The following is a 27827-nucleotide window of genomic DNA, read 5'->3' on the forward strand; positions in this document are numbered from 1 at the left end:
TCGCCTTATTTCTTTCAACCCTGTGCATATCGACAGAAGCAAGGGACCAGTTTGATAAGATTATGAATTGCTTAGGTTGAGAAGCAGCAAAAGATGAAGCTAAGAGTTAAGAGAAAGAGCTTTAATAAGCAACCTATGAAGACTAAGTTCACTCTAGAAGTTAATAGTGCACAGAGTCTCAAAGTTTGATGGCAGTAGGTAGACAGGATAAGAAACTATTTAGAAAAATATAAATTTTTATTAATCCAATTGTAAATATTTTTAGTCTCCTTAACTAAATAATGAAATATCTATGATGAACTAGACATTCTAGAGTTCATTTATCACATTGTTGGTTTTACACAATGAAGAGGCAGACAGGGAGGTTATGGGGCTAGAAAGGGCCTATGTACCTATCATAATAAGTGTCAACCAAATCTATCCAAATATTATTAATGGTCATACTCAAAAACCTTTTGTAGACTCTTTAATTACTCTATAAGTCTTCATTTTCTATTTAAAATTTCTTGGAAGTTATTCAGAACATAGTTTCAAAACCTACTGTTTTGAACATCTTAAGGTATCCATGTTCTCCCATTTAGTGAATGGAATTAGCAAGCTTATACAATGCATAAAATCAGAACAAGGGGTGAAGGGTTCCAAGGGCAGACTGATACCGGTGGGAAGACATATTTACCTATCTTGTTTCTTCTTCATGTGTCTGAGTGCAACATACCAGAAATACAGATAGAAGTAAGTGAGTTCTTATAAAAGGTGATTAGAACTAAAGCATAATTAAGTGAGTTATTCCTTATTGATATAATAACTTCAATGTCTTAGATTGCCAGTTGTGGAGGAGGGGAATAAAATTAAAAATGCAACTGGTTTTATACAATTTTGTAAAGCAAATAGAGGCAAGTGGTACTCTTTTCTACATATTTTGTTTTAAATCATAGTAGTTTTGATGCCTTATACGTGGTAAAAATATTTAAAAATCATAAAAACAAAGGTAAATATAATCAAACATAAATAGTTATTAGAAGCAAAAATTGTCCTTTTAGCTGACAAATATACAATAAGAGATATACTTCAATTACTCCTCTGATGAGAAACCCAGCCTTTAAAGGAAGTTAGCTTAGTTATGGTACAAAAGAGGAAAATGCCAAAGCCTCAATTTGCAGGTTGCAATGAATACAGGAATGGAAAATGCCATGTCTCAAAGCAGCCTGCGAGAAATAGGGTATTTAGCTTTCATTTCTTCTGCCAACATAGAAACATGAAGAAATGAAATGTGAGGTCAGAAAGATAGTACAACGGGTAAGTTATTTTTGTTGCATGCAGCCTACCCGGGTTTAATCCCCAGCATCCCATATAGTTGTCTATGCATTACCAGGAGTGATTCCTGAGTAATCTCCTGAGCACTGCTGGGAGTGGCCCAAGAAACAAACAAACAAAAAAAAAAAAAAAAAAAAAGAGAGAAAGTAATGTTTTACTAAAAAGCCCATATCTATTATGCTGAGTGAAATAAGTCAGAGAGAGAGAGAAAAACGCAGAATTGTCTCACTCATCTATGGGTTTTAAGAAAAATGAAAGGCATTCTTGCAATAATAATTTTCAGACACAAAACAGAAAAGAGCTGGAAGTTCCAGCTCACCTCAGGAAGCTCACCACAAAGAGTGATGAGTTTAGTTAGAGAAATAACTACATTTTGAACTGTCCTAATAATGAGAATGTATGAGGGAAATGGAGAGCCTGTTTAGAGTACAGGCGGGGGTCGGGTGGGGAGGAGGGAGACTTGGGACATTGGTGATGGGAATGTTGCACTGGTGATGGGTGGTGTTCTTTACATGACTGAAACCCAAACACAATCATGTATGTAATCAAGGTGTTTAAATAAAAAAAATACAAAAAAAAAAAGATATTCAAGGTTAATTTCTTTTTTTTTCTTTTTTTTTTTTTTTTATGACAACTGAAGACAGACCTGGGATCCCTCCAAGTTGAACGTCTGGGCATTGTGACAGAGGAGCATGACATCTTTCTCCAGGTCACCCAAGCTCCTGTACTTGTGATTACGGATTCTTTCCTAAATAGAAGTGGGAAGGAAGATGCAACAATTACTCTTCAGTTAACAAAGCCCATTTTCCCTTCTGTCTTCACAGCATTAGGCCCTGCATGGCATTTTGGTAAGCTAAATCAGAAAATCATGTGCCATCCACAGATAGAACCCTCCACTAGCATTCCTTCCTATGAGGGAGCAGATGATGGAGAGTTTAAAATGTCTTCACTCAGAAATAAGTTAGAGTAAGAGAGACACAGAATAGTCTCACTCATCTATGGGCTTTAAAAAAAATAAAAGACATTATTTAAATAATTCCCAGAGATGAGGGCCGGAAGGACCTTCTCACAATATGAAGCTCACCACAGAGTGGTGAGAGCAATTAGAGAAATAACTACACTGAGAACTATCTCAATAATGTCAATGAGTGAGGGAAGTAGAAATACTGTCTCTAATAGAAGGAGACTCGGGCATTGGTGATGGGAATGTTTCACTGGTGAAGGGGGTGTTCTTTTATTATGACTGAAACCCAACTAAAATCATGTTTATAATAATGGTATTTAAATAAAAATATTATTTAAAAAAAATAAATAGGGCCAGAGCGGTGGTGCAATGGGCAGGGCGTTTGCCTTGCACGTGCTAACATAGGATGAACCAGGGTTCCATCCCTCGATGTCCCATATGACCCCCCCAAGACAGGAGCAATTACTGAGTGCATAGTCAGGAGTAACCCCTGAGGGTCACCGGGTATGGGTCAAAAAACAAACAAACAAACAAAAATAAAATGTTTCCACTTAAATGCAACAAAAATCTGAGTTTAAAGCATCAAGATTAACATATATATAAAGGCACAGCACATCCCAACTGATGGTGGCCCCTAGAGGTCAGTAGGTGGGGGGGCAAACAGGATGGATAACCCTGCCAAGTGATAATTACACATATTTCAACTAATCTGAGAATATATGTTTAAAAAGTAAAACATCTGAGGGTTGGAAAGATAATGCCCCAATAGGGCACTTGCTTTGCACATATTCAACCTAGGTTCAATTCCCAGTGTTTTCCACTATCCTCCTTTACCCTGCCATACACACACACACACACACACACACACACACACACACACACACACACACACACACAAGATCCCAGAGCTCCACCAGGAACACTCCTGAAGGCAGAGCCAAGAGTAAGCCTTGAGCACCATGAATGGTCCCAAAACAAAATAAATACAAAACCGAACAAACAAATAGTAATAGTAGTAGTAGTAGCAGCAGCAGCAGTAGTAACACCCTTACCTTTATTTTTTTGAAATCCACTGGCTTCCTAATTAATTCATAATATTCTGGTAATTCTTTCCTCGAAGGTAACTGAATGAAGACTTCACTGAGCTGTCGCCCTGAACTGCAGGTTGAGACAAAAAAAAAAAAAAAAAAAAAAAAAAAACAGACATAACAGACCATGTATTACTGAGGACAGGCTTGGTTTCATTCCAGAGCAGCTCATCAAGAAATCTCATTACATCTTCCAGACATGGTGCCCCTTAAGTCAAGGAAAACCCTATGACTCTTCTAGAGATAAGTTGACACTTTTGTCACACACATGATGTGAATGGCCACTGTGACTTTCAGAATCAACTTCTATTTTTATTTGGCTAAAAATACTTAAAATAGCCCAGTCAACTAATGTTCATTTTCCAAATGAATATTAATCAAAATGGTAAAATAAAAACATACACGACTTACTTCTAGGGACTAGAATGACAGTACAACAGGTAGGGTGCTTGCACATAGAAGACTTGGGTTTGAGCCCCAAATCCCTACATGATTTTCATGGCCTACCAGGAGTGATCTCTGGGAAGAGCTAGGATGAGTGGGTGTGGTCCAAAAACCAAACTGAACCAAAACAGACCAAACCAACAATAAAAAATAAAACAAAAGATAAAATTTACACACACACCAAAAAAATCCACACACAAAGACTGTCTAGATTCCTTTCTCCTCAGTTTATATTGATAAAAATAATATTCAGAATATACTCTGAAAATCTAAAGCAAGTGCTTTTTGTATGGACCTAGTGGCTATTGATCTTTTTGTGGTCTCATTCCTTTCCTTTCATAATATTCAATACACCATAAACCACACATACCTTTATAATTTGCCAAAGGAATGCTGCTCCCCCCATTTTATCCTGCTTTATTTTCCTGAAACTGCTTTAGTGTGTTCGCATATAGCAATTTAGAATAAAAAAAAAAAAAAGACCTACTTAAGGTCAAATATTTCATACTTCTGGGCTAAATGCTGTGCTCTCCCCCTAAACTCACAGCAGCATTGTTTATTTAATAGTAATGTATGCTGAAATTTCTTAATCTAAAAAAAAAAGGGAATGGAGCAAAAAGCTTCTAACATCACAATCTTAGAAGCAGACATGGTGAAAGGGACAAAGATATTCATAATTTAGGTTTTAGCTTCTAATATCTGATTTGACCACCCAAATCAATAACAGCTCATGAGGCATGGTATAGTCATTTTTTACACTCACATATGCATGCACACACACACACAATCTCACTTCCCTTCTATGCCATTTTTTCCTTTGTGAAGCCAGAAATATTTTTTTAAATGCCAATAAATAAGTGCCATGCAAATTTCAGAAGGTGGTTCTAGGAGTATGCAAGAATGCTAGAAGCAGCAGTAAAGAATGAGTGACAATATGCTGTTTTAATCCATAGTCCCAGTTGTATAATTAAAAAATAATCATAATGACAGTTATCATAAAAAGGCATGCGCAGTAACTCAAATGGTTGCCTAGCAACCAGTGGGGAAAATGCTGAAGTGCAAAGGGGGCTGCATAAATTAACTGAAAATTCTCTCTCAAAGGGCTGGGCGAGTTTTTCTATTATACTGGGTCGGTATTTTGTTTTATTTTTTAATGCATATATGGGTCTCATGAATACCAAAATCAGGGGTGATTATAAGAGGCATAAAAAGACTTAAGTTTAATAAGGGATTGAATTCTTAGATTATTGTGGCAGAAAATAAGATGGTCTCATGCCCTCATCATTTACTCCCCCCCTCCCCTGCAGTTTGAGGAATGCATTTGTAACTCCATAAATTATTCCACAGAGCTGATGACAAAAACCATGTTATTTATTATCACCTTCAAAATGGGGCCACAATTTCAGGCCTATTCTCTTTCTACCGCTCTGAGATTTATATATGCAAACATTTTACCTATTTGAAAAAGAATACTTGAAGGGTAATCAGCAAAATTTACATTCATTTTTCAATTTCTCAGGGACTTCTTTTGAATTAGCATTCCTTATAATCAATCAGTAGCAATCCACAAGTCAGACCTCTTTGCAATCTGGGAATTAACACCGGGCCCTCAATGACATCTTCCTGGTGTCATTTTCCACATTGCCAACAGATGGTGTCACTTTTCTATGGATGGGTTACCAGCTTTGTACACCTGGGATGGACACACGCTTAACTCCAACTGATGTGATTATAAATTTTCTCACTGAGTTGTGATGAGGCTTTTTCTGACAGGGTGCAAAATGGCTCAAACAATCTTGGCCTGATGTCTTTGGCTCGGTCAAGATGAAGAAACCCTAACCCTATAAGGAGGCAGCCTAGAGTAATCTGTTCTCACCAAGCAGAAGAGAACTAAATGCTCTAAGACTCTGAGCCAATACTATAAAATGAGACAAAGTGCTGCTGATTTGAAAAGGATGGATACTCCTTATTCCACTGCCTCTTCTTCTAAGAACAGTAGATTCAGGGCCAGTGATAGTACAGCAGGTAGGATTATTTTGCCTTGCATGTGACAGATCTGGGTTCAATCCCTGGCATCCCATAAGGTTCCCTGAACACCACCAGGAGTGATTATGGCGCATAGAGTCAAGAAATCCATGAGCAGTGCAGGGTGTGACACCAAAACAAAAACAAACATACAAAACAGTAATATAGTCTTGTGGCTAGATTGTAACTATTATCATCCATACATTTGTCATCCTTGGTCAATTTCTGCAAACCAAATTGTATTGCTGCCCTGACTCTCACCAGAACTGGATCTCTATGTGTAGCCCACTTGTATACCACAATCTCCAAGTATCCAGGTCTAATACCTTTTATTGACAAGGTGGTCCTTACATAGAAATATTTCTCCCCTGCCCCCTCTTCAAAAATGGCAAGGGTCCATACTCCATTGAAAATAAAAGGAGAGTGGGGCCATAGAGATAGCATGGAGGTAGAGCATTTGCCTTGCATGCAGAACAATGATGGTTTGAATCCCAGCATCTCATATAGTCCCCGAGCCTGCCAGAAGTGATTTCTGAGCATAGAGCCAGGAGTAACCTTCCTAACCTATGGAGCACTACTGGGTATGACCCAAAAAACAAAAGAAAAAATAAAAAAAGAAAAGGAGAGGGGGCCTGAGTGATAACACAGTGATAAAGCGTTTGCCTTGCATGCAGTCGACTTGAATAGACAAGGTTCGAGTCACAGCATCCTATATGGTCGGTCCCCTGAGCCTGTCAGGAGCAATTTCTGTGTGCAAAAATATATGCATATATATTTATCATAGTATTTCTTTCTGAAACAATCTGAAAAATAAAAGCCTTTAAATATACCTTTTAAATGCTTGCTTTTCCAGTGCTGAATTTTGTTTGTTTTGTTTTTGAAGCAAATAACAATAGATTAACTGAATGTGGTTTGCAGAAGGTGTTATTTTTTTATTCAAATGCTTATGTTACTCCCAAAGTATTTTCCATGACATCATTTTACAAAATTTAAGGCTTTGGTATAAAATGTGACCTAGAACTGTACCTACTACTTCAGGACAGCTCCCTCCCACCCCCACTCCCAAAAAAGGGCATGGAGGAGAATTCCACTCCTGATCATGATACTCTTCATAGAAAGATCTAGCATAGGGAATAAATACTAATACTAATACTAATAAATACACCTAAATACTAACAAAAATACTAACAAAATACTAACACACTACATTAAAAGACTACACACATGTTGTGCACATTTCTTTTGCAAAAGGAGACACAGAGTCATGTGTCATACAGAAAAATTCATATGGCACCATTGTGTAAATGGTAGTTTGCAATCTTAAATACATATACACAAGCACACACTTAAAAGTATATTTTGCTGGGAGCTGATAGTACATGACCAACCGGAGTTCAATTCCTGGCATTCCACATGATCCTTAAGCATTGTCAAAAGTGATTCCTGAGTGCAGAGTCAGGAACAATCCCTGAGTATTGCAGGGAATGGCCCGCAAATTAAAAAAAAAATCCTTTGCTTTCTTTGGGTTTGAATTTTTCTCTCTTTACCAACACAAAGCAAATGACATTATTTCCTGCATCAATGGTTCTAAAATGGTCACTGTGGGGAGACAGAGCAAAAATACAGCAAGTAGGGCACTTGCCTTGCACACAGCCAACGCAGGTTCAACCCCTCACATTTCATATGGTTTTCAAGCACTGTCAGGTGGGATATAGGAGTGAAGAGCCATGATTAAGCCCTGAGCACTGCTGGGCTGGGTGTTGTCCCACATCAAAAGTAAACCAGAAAAATAAAATGGTGACTGCATACATAATAAACATTATGTAAGTGTCTGCTTTAACCTTGGGGGGGGGCTGTTGCTTGGGCCACATCCAGTGGCACCCAAGGGTTACTCCTGACTCTGAGCTCAGAAATCACTCCTGGCAAACTCAAACACCATATGGCATGCCAGGAATCGAACCTGCATCTGTCCTGGTTGGCCACATGCAAGGCAAACACCCTAATGCTGTGATGCTATGAAGTCTAAAATGATAACTAGAAAATATACTCTTCTAGAAATCTTGGTATTCAGGGCCAGAATGATAGCATAGCACATAGGGAACTCCCCAGCATTCTATATGGTTTCCTGAGCCTGCCAGGAGTGATTTCTAAGCACAATCCAGAAGAAACCCCTAAGCACCACAGGGTGTGGTCATCCCCCCAAAAATTTTTTTTAAAAAAGCTTGCCATTCATGTCTTTTTTTTTTTCTTCCAACAAGCCCAAATCAATAAGGCTATGATCTGTTGCAGTGGTTGAACAGACCTTTCATTGATCACAGTAGGATAGAAGGACTTTTAAAATCCTCTTCCTATGGGACCTGAGTGATTACAAGAGTTAGGGAATTTTTTGCATGTGGCCTACCTGAGTTTGATTCGTGGAATCCTATAGAGTCCCCCAAGTCTGTATATATATGTATGTATGTATATATTATATATATATACACACATATAATATATATATATATATATATATATATATATATACTGAGTGAGAGGTGTTTAGGTTATTTTACTTTGCTTTATAATTTTTCACCTGCCTATACTGAACTGTTGATAGGATTTTCTAATGACTATATCTAAGAATAAGTTGGGACAGTTCTTATTTTATTTAATAGAAAATAGAAATGTGACTATCTTCATCCTGTAAAAAATGATGACATGCACTTGACGTTGAATTTTATAGAAAACTTAGAGGTTATAGCTTCCAAATAATTGAATAAATAAATTAATATAGGGAAAACACTAAAAATTTGATTTACAAAATGGGCACAGAGGATGCTAGAAAGATACTATACTAATTAGGGAGCTTGCTTTACACATGGTTGACCTGAGTTCAATTCCCAGCACTGCATATACTCCCTGGAATGACCTGGAATAATCCTTAAGCTCAAAGCCAAGAGTAACCCATGAGCACTGCTGTGTACAGTCCAAAAGAAAAAAATATTTTTGAATAAAAATGTACACAGGAACAGGTAAGGTGCTTGTCTAACATGTGGCTGACTATGGTTTGATTCTTGGTACCACATATGATCTATGAGCCCTGCCAGAAGTGATCCCTGAGCACAGGGGTTTCAAACTCAATTTACCTGGGGGCCGCAGGAGGCAAAGTTGGGGTGATCCTTGAGTGCAAAGTCAGTGGTAAGCCTTGAACATTGGGGGGTGTGACCCAAACAACTAAAACAAAATAAAACAAAAAAAGATTCCTCTAGGGCAGGGCCACAAAATGTTGTATGGAGGGCCGCAAACAGTCGCAAGCTTGAGACCCCTGCTAAGCACAACTGGGTTTGGCCTCCTCCCAAATTAATACACGTGTGGTTATACAAAGCGTGCTGGGACTTGCTCTCAGCAATTGAATCATGAGCTACCAAAAAGTCCCCAAAGTTGGATAAAGGACCATACATACAAGAAAATAAGTTCCATTGAATTAATGCAAGGTAAATTAACCAACATTAGTATATTAAAAGGTTAGATCTGCTGCATTGTAACAGTATCAAGATTGATAACTAGTCTTGTGTATAATTATGCTCTGGTGCAGTTTTACAATTGGGAATCTACTACAGGCTGAAATATGGGTACAGATAGACATCAAGATATTCATCACAACATCACTTAAAAATAACTAAACAATCTAAAGCAGAGAATGTGTAATAATAAGGACAAGTCATGGAATGCTAGAGAGTCTAAAATTATGCACTTTTACATTAGGCACCTTAAAAAAATGGAAACGAGCTAGGGAAATAGCTCAAAGAACTGGAGCACATGCATTGCATGTATAATGGGTGGGTTAGATCCCTGGCACTATATGGCCTGTTAAGCATCCTGGGAGAGATGCCCAAGAGCCAACACTGGGCAGGGAATGACCCCCCAAGGACTACCATGTGTGGGCCAAAGATGGAGGAAAACCATGGCAATAAAACATGGGGAAAAGTTATGATTTCAATAAAAAAGAATATTAAATTGCAAATGCAGTACAGATTCAATGAGAGTTTGGAGATGGCATAAACTAAGGATCAGACAGAAGGAATTATGCTAGACAGAAATAAACATCAATGATAATGTACTCTTATTCAACAAGATGAAGATTTACAATCTAATGTAATTTGGAACCATAATATCATCCATAAATATAGGAGGATGCAAACATTTTTATTGGGTTACCTTCTTTGAAAACATGCTGTAAGTAAAAAATCCAATCTGACTTTTTCTCCGGAAAAATACCAAAGGGTCATATGACCAACTTTTATTTATATCACCATAAATAACATATTTCCCAATTGTCACATTTTTAACTCTGCCATATAAAGTCAAATAAATACATAAATAGAACAGACCAATTGGAAAAATATTCTATTACTTTCTTATGAAATATATTTGCAATCATTAGAATCAATTGAATTAAAATTCTGATTTTATCTTTAGAATGTGTTCATTGAGCTTCTTTACAAATCAGAGATGCTTCATCAGAATATAAGGGTATTACTTGTTTCTTTCAATTAGCATTTTGAGGAGATGTTTCAGAGGATTTGCCATCTATCACCTGACTTTTTAGAACTTCCAAGACTGGGGCTGGAGAGATAGTATATTGCATTTTACATAGTCAACCTGGGTTTGATTCCTAGTTCCCCATATGGTTCAGCAAGACTTCTTAGGAGTAATCCCTGAGTGCATATACAGGGAGTAAGCCCTGATCACTGCCAGGTGGAGCTCCAAAAAAAAGAAAAGTTCTGATTCTGGTTTCGTTTTTATTTTGGTGTGTGTGTGCGGAAGGAATCAAATCCAACAGGTGCTCAGGGACTGTTCCCAATTCTGTGCTTAGGAGTGAACCCTGGTGATACTCAGGGGACCATATGTGTACTGGAGATTTTAAATTTTAAGTGGGGTCAGTCACATGTAAGGTAGGCACCATAAGCTCTGTACAACTATTTTTCTAGTCCTTCCTCTCCATTTTATATGGAGTAGATATAGGGATAACAGGTTAAGGGAGAGGATTTTTTTTTTGCAGGGCAGTGCTGTGTAATTCTCAGTGATTTCTCCTGGCTCTGTACTCAGAAATCACTCCTGGCAGGCTTGGGAGACTCCACAGTAGTCCACATGCAAGGCAAAAATGCACTACTCGCTGTGTAATCACTCTGACTCCATAGGGAGAGAATTTTAAAAGTTCCTCTATCCCACTGTGATCAATGAAAGGTCTGTTCAATCACTACAAGAGATCATAGCCTTATCTGTAGTCCTTAAAATCTGCAATTCAGTGCCAAAGAAATAGTATGGAGGTAGTCATATGACTTGCATATGGCTGGCTTGGTTCTATTTCTGGCATCCCATATGGTCCCCCCCACTCCTACCCCCAACACTGCCAGGAGTAATTCCTGCATGCAGAACCAGAAGTAACATCTGAGCACTGCCCAATCTAACCCCAAAACAAAAATAAATAAAAAATAGATATATAAAAAACCTTATTTGTTTATGTTTGTTTGTTTGTTTTGGCCCACACTCAGTGTTGCTTAGGGCTTATACACCTGGCTGGACTCAGGAGACAATGAGTTGCAGTAGATTGAACCTGGGTCAGCTAAATGAAAGCTTTGTGTAGTCCCTTCAAAACTCCTTTTTATGGAACATTCCATCTTTCTACTATATGATAGCAAAAGCAAAACACTTCTGCACAAACTATAGTCAAATCAAAAGCACAAAGCTTGACCCAGAGAGATAGTATACAGGTAAAAGTGCTTGCCTTGCATGGAGATGATCACCAGCATTGCATGTGGTCCTCTAATCCCTGAGCACAGCCAGGTATGGTTCAAAAACAAAGAGTACAAAGTTTTGAGGGGTTTTTTTTTTGGGGGGGGGAGGGGACACCTGGCAGTGCTCAGGGATTACTCCTGGCTCTGTGCTCAGAAATCACTCCTGGCAGACTTGGGGGACCATATGGGATGCCGGAGATCGAACCCAGGTCTGTCCCAGTTCGGTCGCATGCAAGGCAAATCCCTGTTGCTGTGCTATCACTCCCACCAAGTACGAAGTTTTTTTAATCAATAAACAAAATCAAAACTTCTTTACCCAAGCTTCAAGGAGGCCTTCAGTTCTTCTTGTTTAAGCAGAAAGCTGATATGATCTCTTGGAATGTTCATTTTAGTAAATTCGTAAGGAAGATGTAAGAAATGTGTTTCTAACTGAGTGAGGCAGGTTTTTACCTGTAACTATACAAGAGTGTATTTACAAGTTCAGAGCACTGCCATCTATCAGAATAAAAGCCACTTTTTATCAAGCACTTAGTGTTTTTTTTTATTTCAGTTTATCAGTCCTATTAAAAATTTGACTTTGGTATTTCCAGATGGGATCCTCTTCCCATCCTCAGAGAAGGTTATTTATGTTATCACTGGCTTGGAATGAAATATTGTTTGTGGGATGCTCACCTGCTACAAGCACGTATAATTGGCTGGGCTTCTTAAATAAGCTTGCCCAAAGTAAAAAAAAAAAAAAAAAAAAAAAAAAAAAGAAAAAGAAAAAAAGCCTATCCCAGGGGATGAAGAAATAGTATAGCAGGTTGCCTTGCAATGTGGCTGACCCAAATTTGATCCCAGTACCTCGTATTATTCCCAATCCCACAGCTACAGACAGGAGTAAGCCCTGAGCATCACTGGGTGTGGGCCTCAAACCAAACACATCAAGAGACAGCAATTCCAAGAAGCAGAAGAAAGTATCAATATTTGTAATAGGGATTAAATAAAGTACTAGAAACCACTAGTTTCCCAGAACCATTTCTAATGGGAATATATGTAATATTGTCTGAGCTCTTAATGAGTATTTCCCAAAGTGTGCTCCTTGGAATATTAACTTAATGGATTTTTGTGGAGTTCCCTGGAAAAAAGAGTTTATTGTTCAGAGGAGTTTGAGAAGTGCTATATTATCTAAAGTTCAACAAGTTGCTTCACAGAGGGATTTCCCAGAACCTCCAGCTGCAATAGGATATTGAAAGAATCTTTGGCCCAGAGTCAGAGGACCACAGTCTGGGAAACACCAGGCTGGACAGACAATGCATCACGCTCTGACTATACTAGATTGTGACTGAAAAATAACTGATCATCTTCAACATTGACCCCAAAGTATCCAGACCTGAGAATAAATGAAGTTTCTTCCTCTATTGTTAAGCTTCCCTCAAAGTCTATGCACTTGGCTACATCACTATTTCATGACCACATGTCTGTAATCTAATTGAAAACTATGAAATGCAAAGGTGATTGGGCCTGGGAGCTACAGTTACAGCCTCTCTGGCCCTCTTTAAAGAAATATAAACTGTCTGATGCCAAGGTTGCTAAAAATAAATTCTGCCTAAAAGAGCTTCTTGGTTGGCCCTGGAAAGGCAGTCAATGCTAACATAATCACACCATCAAGGGCTGTTGTTAATAGTCAATGGAGAGAATTTTCCTGGGGATGGAGTACGTAGAGGTGACAAACAGACATATATCTAGAGACACAGACAGACACACATACACACAGACACACACATACCTTCATACATCTGTCCACCCACATTTCTGTAATTGCACTATATTCACCCATGAATCAGTCCTTGTCTTGCCAACCATATCCTCTTGTTATCACACCCATCACCATATCTTATGCTCTGCCCTTTTCCTTATGCTCAATGACCCAGTCATACTCATAGACTGATGCTCTCTAAGTACATCTTACTTTCCCATATCTAAGCAGCAGCTGCACAGGAGAACCCTCTGCCTCGACCACTCCTTCCTGTTCCTCAGTCTCCTCAGGGGAATCATGATATTCTGTCCACTAGCAAACTTGACATTTGCCCATGCCATGCCTCCTACCCCATATATACCCATTAGTGGTATCACAGGCTTGCATTCTTTTTTTATATAGCTCATTCCCACTAAGCTTTAAGGGATTTCATTTTATGCATTCACTCTCCTCCACGCTCAGTCTTGCAGAAACAGACATGGAGGAAATGCCCAGTGATTCTGAGTGAGTACATGAGAAAAAGTATGCCTAAGAAGGAATTAAAAACTTTAAAGTGATTTTCAAGGGCAAATCAATAGTACAGTGGGAAGGGCTCTTGACTTGCACATGCAGACACTAGCGTTTCGTATGTTCCTCCAGGTAGTTCCGGGGTAACCGTAAGCATTTCTGGGTGTGACCCCAAAACAAAATAAAAATGTGATTATTAAGAGTCCAAAGTGACAGTACAGCAAGTAAGGTGCTTGCCTTGCATGAAGCCAGCCTAGATTTGTTCCCTAGCACTGCAGTACCATGCATGTCTCCCTCCCACACACACCCAATCCCTGTCTGGAGTGACTCCTAAGCACATCTACAAGAGAAAGCCCTAAGCAACATTATATGTTGTCTAGAAACAAAATGTATTTATATATTTATATATAAATATATATAAATGTATATATACACAATTTTATATATAAATGTATATATAAAATCAAAAACAAAACAATAAAGTGGTTGTTAATCCAATATTCCTGGTCACATACCCATTCTGAAAGAAGAGGGTGGTGAATGAAATAAAGGCATTTATGCCTGTTCCTGGGGCTGAGCGAGGGGTCTGCATCATGCATCATGCCACTAAGATTATAAGTCATTTGGGGGCAGAAAGGTAGTTCGAGTTTTCCACATTGGTTCATTATTTAAGCTGCCCTAACAAAAAGTTAGGAGTTTATTATTTCATTCCCCAAATCAGATTCCCACCCAAATTATTTTTTATATATATAAAAAATCTTTATTTAAGCGCCATGATTACAAGCATGACTGTAGTTTGGTTTCAGTCATAAACAGAATATCCCCCTTCACAGTGCAACATTCCTACCACCAATGCCTCCCCTCTCCCACCCTGCCTGTATTCTCCACAGGCATTCTACTTCTCTCATCCTTTAACATTGTCATGCTAGTTGTTAGTGTAGTTATGTCCTTAAAAGCACTCACCACTCTTTGTGGTGACCTTCCTATTGTGAGCTGGTCCTTCTGGCCCTTCCAGCCCTTAACTCTATTGTCTCTGGGCCTTATTACAAGAATGTCTTTAACATTTCTTAAAACCCATAGATGAGTGAGGCTATTCTGCATCTATCTCTCTCCCTCTGACTTATTTCACTTAGCATAATAGATTTCATATACATCCATGTATAGGAAAATTTCACGACTTCATCTCTCCAGATGGTTGCATAATATTCCATTGTGTATATGTAACACAGTTTCTTTAGCCATTCATCTGTTGAAGGACATCTTGGTTGTTTCCAGATTCTGGCTATTATAAATAGTGTTGCAATGAATATAGGTGTGAGGAAGGAATTTTTGAATTGTATTTTTGTGTTTCCAGGGTATATCTCTAGGAATGGTACAGCTGGATCATATGGGAGCTCAATTTTCAGTTTTTTGAGGCATCTCCATATTGCTTTCCACAAAGGTTGGACCAGACGGCATTCCCACCAGCAGTGATTCCTTTCTCTCCACATCCCCACCAGCACTGATTGTTCTTGTTCTTTGTGATGTGTACCAGTCTTGTCCCACCCAAATTCTTATTCTTCATAGTAAAACCAGAATTCACTTCTTTAGTACCTTCTAGGATTGTGTAATTGTGAGGGGGATACACCTTCTAGTACTGGTCACTGTTACTGAGCACCAATAAGACATATGAAAAAGGGGTTACTCCTGTAATGTCTCCACAGATATTAGGGCAAGAACAAATTCCTTCCACTTTTTAATCTCATTATAGAGAGAATAATAACAGTACTTGTTGGTCAAGATTTACTCTAAAATACAGGCTTCAAGGCCTCCGAGTTCCAGACCAGATGCTACATGGCAGGAAAAGTCAAAGAATATTGAAAAAAGCTGTGGCCAAAGTACAGACTGACTGAATGGAGGAAAATAAATGCTAGTTCCAATATGCTATACAAGTTTCTACACTGATGACTCAAACATCCTTCCCTCTCTCTCTTTCTCAATGAGCAGTCTCAGTCTCACAATAGCTCTAGGGAGAAAGCATCCCAATTTTCCTCTTGATGGAAGCAAAAGACATGTGAAGGTTAAAGGAACTGACTTAGGAAACTGGAGTATCCAAGCAGGCAAAGCCTGACTCCTGCCCAGATGGAAAAGTATCCATCGGCCACCAGCTGCTGTAGAACACCAGGCCCTGGGGTACACATGCACATGATAACGTGTATTGGGGAAAGACACTTTCACCTGATGTGCTCTTCATGATGCTTCTAAACCTTGACAGTATATAGACTGAAGAGGCCCCACTGCAAGACAGAAGCTGGGCTGGGAGGGCAAAGGGCAGTCTGCTGGTGAGGATGCCTCCGAGGGCTTTTACTAGACATGCATTTGCCTTATATATTCCCAGCCCTACCACACCCAGCTTCAAATCACTTCCAATGCCATGACAAAAAGAAACTGGAGGAGATCTATATCTCTATCCCTCATTCTCAATCAAGGTGATCAGCAGGCTACAAGAGAAACTTGCTCTCCAAAACTGACACTTCAGGAATTTGGTGAGTTTAGTGTACTGAATTATACTTGTGTTTGAGAAAAGGGAATACAAGACAGATCCTGACCTGTTTCCTTCTATTTCCAACTGAGAATTACTGGCCACCTTCTCCACGTTACACCTGTGGTAGAGTAGAAAGAAGACCGGAGTCAGACGACCTAGGTTATCAAGCCAGTTGGCTCTTTCCTCCTAGGCTGGATGACCCTGGGTAAGTCAGCTCACTGCCCAGTCTCGTCACCTCCTTGCCCTACTTATCTTGCAGATGGTTAGGAAGATAACATAGGCTTATAATTAAAACCGTAAGCTGAAAAACAACATCCAATTTTCGAGAAAATGGGAGTACAATTTCCTAGCCTTTATGGGACTTTCCTGGTTTCTTCCAAATGGAAAATACACATTCCAATTCCAATGTGTGTGAAATGATATTCACATTCTCCTTCCACACACATCATATGTGGGCTGCAGGGCACATGTTCCGATAGCAAAGACAGTCAGACACACACACACAGACCTGTGTGATACGCGGATGTGAAGGTAGATTTTTTTCAGCTATGAGTATTTCTCTCAGGATTTGTATGGAGAAGAGAAAACCTCAAAAACTTGTGGAAACCAAATAGGAGAGGGATTGCACTAGGTTATGGCAGTAAGAATTAAGAGGGGCTCCAGACCCCAGCGCAGCATGGTTCTCAACAACTACTCGATATAGACTGGTGGTTTTCTGCAGTCTTATCTTTTAAAGAGGAGGTTATTATGCTAACTATGTTTAACTTGACATAACAATAAATCAGTGCCGTGAGTCTTGGATCCTTCTACTGACCCTGGGGTGGGGGGAGTCACTTCAATTTAGAATTTTGAAACGCCAGAGCAGGGCCCCTTTGTGTGCAGGGACAGGCTGCTTTAGGACATGCAGGACCATATATGACAAGGACCCAGAAGCTACATCCTGAACCTAGCCCAGAGTGAGCAGCAGTGGGCAGGTTGAATAAACCCAGAAAGTACTCCATCCCATTTAGCTATCTCTTCCTAGCTGTGAAGAAGACACCTTTGGTATACAAGTCCAACCACTTAAATATTATTCCTTAGAGGCACTACCCAATTTTCCTCAGGTAAGTAGAGAGCACAGCAGAGACGGGAGAGTATAGGTCCTGTGTGAAGTACAAAAATATAAGCTGGAATGTCTAAAATACTAGAGCTAAAAGAGCAGGAAGGGGGGAAAGTTGGAAAATAAAATAGGCACGGGCATGAGGGATAAACCTGGAAGACTCTATACTATTATACTTCACTTGATCATTCTCTGGCAGGCCATAGGCAGTCACATAAGTCCTTAGATCCCAGGACATCATGAGTACTCCTGTATTTCAGAAAGAGAGAAAGTGCAGACAGGCAGCTGGGGGTGTATGACATGTAGTCAATCCAGGTCAAGGGTCTAGTGAAGGCAGTGATTGGGGACATAGGAGAAAGCATGTTAGAGAGAAGAAGGCAGTGTTGGTGTGTATGTCTGGAATAAGGCACAGAAACTCTAACCTGTGCATTAGGGAACCTTGGTGGATGATGTTATTCCCCACCAGGCTGCAAAAACCAAAACTGACTATACAGTCTTAGAATGTCAGACTGAGAAGGAAGAGAAACCTCACAAGAGCAAATCAGATGTGCCATGTTTTACAGAGCCCACTGTAAAGTATTTGATGAGAGATAGACATGCTTCTGTGATCTGAGACTAATGAAGATTATGACTCACTAGGGAAGTGAAGCTCTGAACAAGGGAGATCCCAGAAGATTAATTTCAAGTGATTCTTATAAAGAGTACATGGGGACAGACCTACACAGTACATCAACAATCTGGTCAGCTGGAAAAACATGTACCAGCAAAATCCCCAAATAGCAACATACATACCACAGTAAATAATTTCATGGATTAAATCACTAAAGATCAATTTCGCAAGGAGAATATGAACATGGGAATAAGCAATACATCTTGAATAGAAGCCTCAGGATAAGAAGCAACAGAAGAAAAACTTTAACACAGCAACTTCCTAAAGGCACCACAAATAAACTATGTTGGAACAAGGTCAAGTTTTAAGTAAGAGCCAGATTTACCTGGTAAGTAAATTGGCAATGTATGGACCTTCAAAACAGTAGTGCAGCCTCACTCCAAAAATGGAAAATGCTACTTCTTAGTATGTTACAAGAGTTTAACAAGGGCACTGATATGTGTGCTGTGGCACATCCTTGGAAAGGTATGATAATAACATGCCAGCTTTTTTTTCTAAATAGGGACAGAATGAGACAATTTTCTAAAAGTAACTATAAGATTGAAAAGGGAGGTCAACAACTAGTTACATCAGCCCCCACTGATGTAGCTCATGAAACTTAAAGGTCAGGTTGTATCTAACCCTTTTTGCCCTTATAAGGGACTTATACTACTTTGGCGGATGTCATGCCCTTATAAGGGACTTATACTACCTTGGCGGATGTCATGCCCTTATAAGGGACTTATACTACCTTGGTGGATGTCATGCCCTTATAAGGGACTTTTACTACCTTGGCGGATGTCATGCCCTTATAAGGGACTTATACTACCTTTGCAGATGCCATGCCCTTATAAGGAACTTGTATAACCTTCTAAGGAAGTCATCCCTACCCCCTCTCCCCTTCTTATGGTATATAAGGATGAACCAAAAAAGCCATGTGGTCCTTTGCCTCTGTTCGGTTCTTGGATGGGCACTGGACCATGGCCTGCCAGAATAAAGAACCCACTTGAGCTTTTGCCTGAGTGACTATCTCTTCATTTCTCTGCATCGAGCAGCATCTGGACTACCAAGCCTTACAAAATAATGCAACTCTATCCTCACGTAAAGGGGGCTTATATGATAACCCCTCTTTTCCAACTTCTCCAAATTGCTTCCTCTTCAGTAATACTCAATGAGTGGTTATATTTTCCTCTTCCCAACAAGCCTGTAAGGGAAAATACTGGAGCACTTTTATCATCTATGTCTTCTTGACAGTATAGGGAACTATGTACTAGAAATAAGGTAGGATGCAACAGCAATAGTCAGGACAAATGTACAATTTTATACAATGTTAAGAGATTTAAAATTCAGGACAAGGAGCAGGAGAGATAGTACAGCAAGTAGAGCAGTTACTTACACATGGCCAACCCAGTTCTGATTCCTAGCATCACAAATGGTCTCCTAAAACCCACCAAGAGTGATCCTACTGCAGAGCATGACATAGTCTTTAAACAAAAACAAAAAATTCAAAACAAACTGAGTCCTTTCACTATTCCTAAAGATAACACTAGGGCCTAAGAAAATAAGTAGCCAAAAATTTTATTTCAGCCTTGAGGAAGAAAGCAGAGCTTGAAGAGCTTCAAGGCAAAAGAAACTCTGTGGTTAGCAGACATACCATCCTCTGACCCCTCCACCTTATGGGAGGGCTGGGTCCCACAGTTGGAGGGTTAGCCAGGTAGCTACCTCCATCCTCCCATATCTCTTTCACTGTGTCCAGTCTCACAGATGGAGCTGAAGTCTCAATCCTGGAAAAACACCCAAGAAAGGCCTTGAGATAGCCTTCTCATAATTGTTGGCAGGAGGAGATGACAATACCTTCCCCTATTCTGATTCCAGATCTGTCATAACTAAGAATGTAGGCCTTAAAAATGTAGATCTTGGGGACGGTGAGGTGGCACTAGAGGTAAGGTGTCTGCCTTGCAAGCAGTAGCCAAAGAAGGACCACGATTCGATCCCCCAGCATCCCCTATGGTCCCCCAAAGCCAGGGGCAATTTCTGAGCGCTTAGACAGTAGTAACCCCTGAGCATCAAACGGTGTGCCCCCCCAAAAAAAGTAGAGTCTTGTTAGATAATACCTTGTTTTACCCAAAACAAAGACCATTCTTGTCTTATTTGTTTGTTTACAAGTTGGTTTCACCCAAAACAAAGATATTCCCTGGTTTCTTTCTCTCTGTTTGTTTACAACTTAGTTTTATCCCAAAACAGAGATTGTCTTATATATAAACCTGGGCAGGACAGGCTCAGGATAGCTTGAGCTATCTGCCCTTACTATATCCTTACTGTCCCACCTATGTGCTCTGTACTCAATATAAATAGTTCTGGCAGGTAGCTTGCTCTCTATCTGAAGTAAAGATTACCAGATTACACATGTTTCATCCTCAGCCTGGTCTGGATTATTTTGTGCAGTGACTCTGATTTAGACTCATTCACCTGGATTTGGAGATATGGTATGTGGGGTGATTTTACAGGGTCTACTAAAAACTGTTGAACAAAAACTATAGATAGGAAAGCTGATAGAAAAAGCATACCAAAAGGCTTCTGATGAGTTCAAGTTGCCAACTGATAATATGCTGAAAAAGCCTATAGATTGATTCGGCTTGTTAATTTTAGGGATCACAGAAAACAGAAAAGGAATCATGAGACCAAAGAAAACCAAATGTTCCAATTTCAAAATAGAGGGACTAGAGTTAATATAGCAGGTAGGATGCTGTCTCGCAGGCTGCTGGCTTGGGTTTCATCTCCAGCATCACATTTGGTACCCTGAGCTCCACCATGAGCACAGAGTGAGGAGTACGATCTACATACTGCTGGGTGTATCCCTCCAAATCAACCGTAAACAAAAAGAATAAAGAAAACTTGAGATTGCTATACTGAATGGGGACTCTGTGAAAATTTAGAAGAAATTATTCAGATGTCATGGGGCTATTTAGAGAAGATAAATAACATCATTAAATAGCAGTAGGGGGTCTCTTAAAAAGAGCTTCAGCAAGCTAACCTCATTTCATTCTTTCAGCAGGGTTTCTAGGTAGATAGATTGAAGATGACACAAGCACTGTGTCTCTTTGATGTGAGCCTTTTTTGATGACTTTGCAAAAGGGTAAATAAGTGATAGCAAGATGTCCTGGGCATGTGAATTCACAGGTGGTAAATCAGCTTTAAGGATTACTGGCTAATGAATTCATGGCAGGAGCATGTTAGAGAGACCTGTCCCTTGCTCTTTTGAAGTTCCCCAGCAAGAGCTTTTGGTATATCTTTGGAGGGCAAAAATTTAGCAAGACAAGTAAATATTACTTTTAAAGGGCATAAAAACACAACATTACCTTGACTGATTAGAATGATGGGACAAATCTTGTAAGGTGAAACTTACTAATAAAATAAAATCAGTTGAATAAGATCTCAAAAAATTCCAGTATATATTTGAAGGCTAACCTTGGCAGCACTCATAGAAAAAAAAGAAATGCAGATATTTCTGGGAGTAGGATGATTCACAAGTCAATATGAGTTAACTCTACTGAGGGTTAACTGGAAAAGGTTTGAGAGTACTCTTGACTTGCATTAACAAAATTCTGGTGCCCAGAATATGAAAACAAACTAATCTGCAATTAAGCTGTCTGAGTAAAATTGGCGTTCTGAGTGCTCAGCTTCACATTAGAGACTAGAAAAGTCTTGCCAAAGAAAGGGGAACCAAAATGGGGAGTTGTTTGAGGGGTAATGACAGTCTAGGAATCACTTGGACAACAAAATGAGGTGTTTCCACCTGAAGGAGAATGTCCTGCGGTAACAAAGTTTGCAAATATTTAAAAGGACATTTCCTGAAATGAGAACAGAGCTCTTATCTGAAGGTCCAAATTGAACAAGTAATTTAAAGTCAGAGACTGAATCCACTTTAACATTGGAAATGACACTAAATTTATTAGAATTGTCCTTTGTTGTCACTTCCTTCATAGTGAGCTAATTCAAGGGGTATCTGTCTGCCTGTGAGAAGGCTGGTGATCATCTAGAGGTGGTGCAAGAGAACAGATCTTAAGCCTTAAAAGCATAATCATCCTCAGAAATCTTTCTTTTTCATCCAAGAGACTATAAACCATATCATTAGACTTAAAATTTTAGGAACAGAACCATCTTGGTGCTGTGTGCAGTGAAGTTATCCTAAGGGTCCCACCCCATAAAATAATTTTAGAGAGACAGAGTGATAGCACAGTGGTAGAGTGTTTGCTTTACATGCAGGCAACCCAGGAGGGACCAGGGTTCAATTCTCAGCATTCCATATGGTCCCTGGAGCCAACCAGGAGTGATTTCTGAATAATTCCTTAGCGCCAGGTGTGGTCCAAAAACAAAGAAACAAAACCAGCAAGCAAGCAAAAAAAAAAAAAAAAAAAAAAAAAGATAGGAGCCGGGGTTGGAGCAATAGCAGCATTTGCCTTGCACACAGCTGACCCGAATTTGATCCCCAGCATTCATATGGCCCCATCAGCCTGCCAGGAGTGATTTCTGAGGTAGAGCCAAGAATAATTCCTGAGCAATGTTGGTTGTGGTCCAAAAACAAAACAAAAACATAGGAGCCAGAGTGGGTACAGTAGGTAATGCACTTGCATACAAGTGCAAAAAACCCTAAGCACCATTGGGAGTGGCCAATAAACAAACAAAAGCCTTCTTTGTAAAGCAAAAAAAACAAAGCACTTCCTTTACTATTAACTGATAATCAAGCCTTCTGAGGGGTGGGGTGAGGGTTGGTAAGAACTGGTAATAAAAGTTGAAGAAGAGCAGCAATTACTGTTATAATTGTGGGGTTCTGAACACGGGTGCGCCATTTTTGTTAAGGCCATATGTCAGGATTCTCTTAGGTTCTGAGCAGGGAGAGATGCCATTTTGTAAGGACCACATGGTATAAGGAACATGCTAGGTTTCCTCAAGCCTATTTCCATAACACCACCCCAAGCTACCTGGCCATACCAGGTAGCCAATCAGGGAAGGACATAAGAGAACAGTAGGAAGGTATTCCTAGACAATAGTCAATCATTTAAAAAAATTTATTTTGTTTTTTGGGCCACACCCATTTGATGCTCAGGGGTTACTCCTGGCTAAGCACTTAAAAATTGCCCCTGGCTTGGGGGGACCATATGGGATGCCAGGGGATTGAACCGTGGTTGTGATCTTTCCTTGGCTAGCACTTGCAAAGTAGACACCTTACCTCTAGCGCCACCTCACCAGCCCCCAATCATTTTAAAGAACACCAAAAAGTTAGACCTTCTAGAGATGACTCTGACAGGCCAGTTTAGGGGCTGTTGGCAGACAGATTAAAGTTTTGTTCAGCTTTACTGCAGTTGTATGGTCTTGTCCTTTGACTCTGGACCGTAACAACAATTATATTTATAAATAATTTAAATAATTTAAAATTATTCACTTTTTTTTTGGACTTTTGGGTTATACCAGGCAGCACTCTGGGGTTACTCCTGGCTCTATCCTCAGAAATCGCTCCTGACAGGCTGGGGGGGGAGGGGAACATATGGGATGCTGGGACTCGAACCACCATCCTTCTGCCTCTAAGGCAAACGCCTTACCGCTGTGCTATCTCTTCGCCCCAAATTATTCACTTTTGACTTAGTGGGGCAGGAAGGATAGCACAGTAGGTAGGGCATTTGCCTTTTACAGGACCTATATAAGGTTTGATCCCTGGCATCCCCATATGGTCCTCTAAAGCTGCCAGAAGTAATTTCTGAGCACAGAGTCAGGAGTAGTCCCTGAGAGCCACCAGGTGTGGTCCCAAAACCAATATAAATATGAATGATTACATTTTTCTAGGTACTTATGAAATACAGATACATTCATCCCATAATGCTGCAAGAACTTTAATAAAAATGTCTTGAAACCTAATTAATTCTTCGATATCAGTTAAATATAGATAGCATTCTTACCTAATACACTGCTAATTTGCACAACTGTCTGAGCCCTAACATTTGACTGAGGGGAGGGGAGGAAAAATTAGCACAGGTGATATTTCTCTCACAGGTAGGTTGAGTTACTATATTAGTAGCTAACTTGAATGGTGCAAAAACCTTAGCACAATGAGAGACATAATTCCCTGTAAAGTTTTCTGAACCAGCTAAAAATAGGACAGTATATCTAATTAAGACCCTCCTAATTTGAGTGCCTCCTACTTCATCATCACATTTGGTAAAAGAAATTTAAACTATAGAGGTAGCAGAAGTTGCTTTTTCTAGCAGATTACTAACATGAAATATACATGAAACATGCAAGAGTGGGGAATTGAGTAGATACTCCCTAGCACATAGCTAAATGTGGGTGCTAACACAATGGACCTTATGAAGGTACTTTTTAAGGAAAAGTTAAATAAAGCCAAAGAAAGAGAAAGAATTACTCAATATCTGCATGCTAAAATATTTAAAGATCTGTTCTCTACAGTAAAACTAAACACGTGCTCAATAATCAGCCAGTAAAAAATGCATTTTCTACTTTTGAAAATAAAAATATGGAAGTCATATCGGCAAGGATACTTTCTAATGCTCAGAGCTCCATCCTCCCACCTGATTAGCTATGAAGAGTCTGAAAGGCTGATTATTAATAATTAAACTGTTCAAAGAGCTTAGATTGTACTAACTCATCGAATCCTCATAAAGCCCCTAGAGAGACTGTTACAAGCAATTATTCCATTTTGTGGATAAGGAAATTGAGGCTCAGGGAGTAAAATGGTCCAAAGGCCCCACAGGTAGTAAGTGCTACAGTTTGGACTCCAATACAGGTAGTTATCATCAAGACAAGGGCTTGTGTTATTCTCCTACTGAGTTTTGCTTAGCTGGGTTTAAAAGGTATAACTTCATGTTACTCTGCATTTTTTAGATGGCTGCTGGGCAAGTGGTCAGTCCACAGCCCCTGGAGTTATTCTATCCAAACTCTTAAGTGTCAGGGAAGCCAGCAGGAAATATGAATGAGAGCAGTGGGCCAAGTGTGAAAATGAGTGTGGTGATAAATGGCCGCTGACACTCTGCAGGGAGACAGCCAAGGTGTGGGAACCTGGCAGAAAATGCTTCAGCATTCCTGCTGCTTGAGACATGAGGGAATGTGGGGTCCAAAGTGGACAGAGTTTGTGGGGGATGGGATGAACTGTTGTTTGCTTGAAAGTAGGAAAGCAGAACCTTTATCAGAAATCTCCCCAGTTTTGTGTCTGCATTTTCTAAACAACAGAAAAATATGAAGAGCAGGTGCAGGAGTGATAGCAACAGTAGGTAGAGCATTTGCCTTGCACGTGACTGACCAAGGTTTGATCCCTGGGCATCCCATATGGTCCCGAGTTTGCCAGGGGTAACTTCTGAGTGCAGAGCCATGAGTAACCCAAGTGCTGCCGGTGTGGTCCAAAAACAAACAAAAAACTAAAGAAAAACAAAAAACTGAAGAGCAATCTGTTGGCAAATTGAGGTCCACCAATCATCACCCAGGAATGAAACTCTTGCTTCTAAACCAGACTTTCCTATTTCTGCTCAGAGGCACAGCAGTCCCAGGCACACTCATCAGGTAATAAAAAAAAGTTGCTTGTCTCTTTTTTCCTATTTTTGGGTGGGGTTAAGTGTTTTTGTTAATCTTTCCAGTTAAGCTCTACTAGTACCTTATATATCTTAGATATTAACACCTTATCAGATGGTTATTGCATAAGTAGTTTCTCTCCTTCCAGGAACAGCCTTTCTATCCTAGTCACTGTTTTCTTTGAGGTGCACAAGCTTCTTAGTTTGATGAGAAGATGAATAGAAACTTCCTCAAAGAAGAAATACAGGTGGGGCCGGAGCAGTGGTGCATGCTAGTCTAGGACAGATCACGGTTTGATCCCTGGAGTCCCATATGGTCTCCCAAGCAAGGGAGATTTCTGAGCACATAACCAGAGTAAACACTGAGCATCACTGGGTATGGTCCAAAAAAAAAAAAAAAAGTAGAAAAAATACAGGTAGTGAAAAGCCTACACATCATTAATCATCAGGAAGATGGAAATCAAAACAATGAGATACGATCTCATACCACAGAGACTGGCACACATCAAAAAGAACAAAAACAACTACTACTGGCATGGATGCAGAGAGAAAGGGACTCGCATTCACTGCTAGTGGGAAAGTAGACTGGTTGGGCCATTTTGGAAAACTCTATGGATATTCCTCAAAAAACTAGAAATTGAGCATTCGTATGATCCAGCAATACCACTACTAGGAATATATCCTAGGGGCCCAAAAACACAATGCAGAAAAGCCCATTGCACTCCTATGTTCATTTCAGTGTCAATCACAATAGCCAGAATCTGGAAACAACCCAAGTGCCTAAGAGCAGATGAATGGATAAAGAAACTGCACTATATCTATACAATAGAATTTGCTTGTACATGGGTGAATATGGAGAGTGTAATGCTGAGCAAAGAGGGATAGACATAGAATGATTGCACTCATTTATAGGATATAAATAAAATGTTAGTATGGTAAAGACAATAGGGCCAGTAGGGCCAGTCCATGGTAAGAAGCTTGTCACAAGTTGCAAAGTTACAGGAGAGTGCAGTTAAGACAGAGAAGAGACCACTATGCTAATGATAGTTAGAAATGATCACTAACAATAACTGAATGCTAAAAAAGATAAAGTGGTATGCATGATACCCTTTCAATTACAATACTGCAAACTATAGTGTCTAAAAAGATTGAGAGAAGAGAGTGAGTCGAGAGAATGAGAGAGAGAGGGAGAGGGAGAGAGAAAAAGAGAGAAAGAGAGAGAGAAGAAATTTTTGACAAATGTAGGTAGTGGGGAGCGGAGAGGGCAGGAGGAAAACTGGGGACATTTTGGTGGTGGGAAATAGGTACTGGTGAGGGATGTGGTACATTGTATGACTGAATCTCAATCCTTAGCAACTTTATAACTGTGTGTCTTTCAGTGATTCAGTTAAAGAATTTATTTATAAATAAAGTATTTTAAAATTTTTAAATGCATAAACAATTATCAAGGCATAGCTGCTCATAGAAAAGTATGCTTTAGTCTCTAGAGACAATAGCCAATAAAAAAGTTAGGACAGAAATATACAGGAACACTATTTTTTCTTTATACGGAGAACTGATAGCATAAGGTGTCACTGTTTTAAGCAGGACATTATTCCTGTAAAAGACACATCTAAGTAGCATGGCCTGGGGAATGGGTCTAAAATGAGGAAGTTTGAGTGTTCACTCAGCAAAAGGAGGGAATTGTGACCAAATTTCCTTTCCTGGATTGCCACCACTCCCCTGTGTCAATGAATAGATTGTTCAAACCTTATACAATAATAGGACTATGCTTTCTGGCCACTTATAAATTCCTTCTTAAAGGAGACACATGGGGCCGGAGATAAAATACAGGGGTTAATGCAGCTGATCCAGGTCTGACCACCTGCATTGCAAGGTCCCTCTGGGCTGCCAAATAATGATTCACTGAGTGTAGAGCCAAGAGTAAGCTCTGACATATCTGGGTGTGACCTAAACTCCCCAACCACCTAATGATAGTAAAGGAAATACATTAAAAAATGAACAACCCACAAGGGCTGTAGTAGTAGTAGTACGGTGGGTAGACCACTTGCTTTGCATGCAGTGAACCTGGGTATGATCCTCAGCATCCCATATGTTCCCTAAAGTCTGCCAGCAGTGACC

The 27827-nt window shown here is 39.7% G+C and overlaps 1 protein-coding gene across 1 annotated transcript in view; it reads right to left on the reverse strand.

Moving 5' to 3' along the window:
* Positions 1–27827, reverse strand: part of SMARCA2 (SWI/SNF related, matrix associated, actin dependent regulator of chromatin, subfamily a, member 2) — a 240963-nt gene that overhangs the window by 14637 nt on the left and 198499 nt on the right. Inside the window, 3 exon segments of the mRNA XM_049774259.1 lie at positions 1961–2062; positions 3331–3436; positions 16446–16499. Coding sequence (XP_049630216.1) covers positions 1961–2062; positions 3331–3436; positions 16446–16499 — 262 coding nt within the window.

This window comes from Suncus etruscus, chromosome 1, assembly GCF_024139225.1.
Source record: "Suncus etruscus isolate mSunEtr1 chromosome 1, mSunEtr1.pri.cur, whole genome shotgun sequence".
Taxonomy (NCBI): Eukaryota; Metazoa; Chordata; class Mammalia; order Eulipotyphla; family Soricidae; genus Suncus; species Suncus etruscus.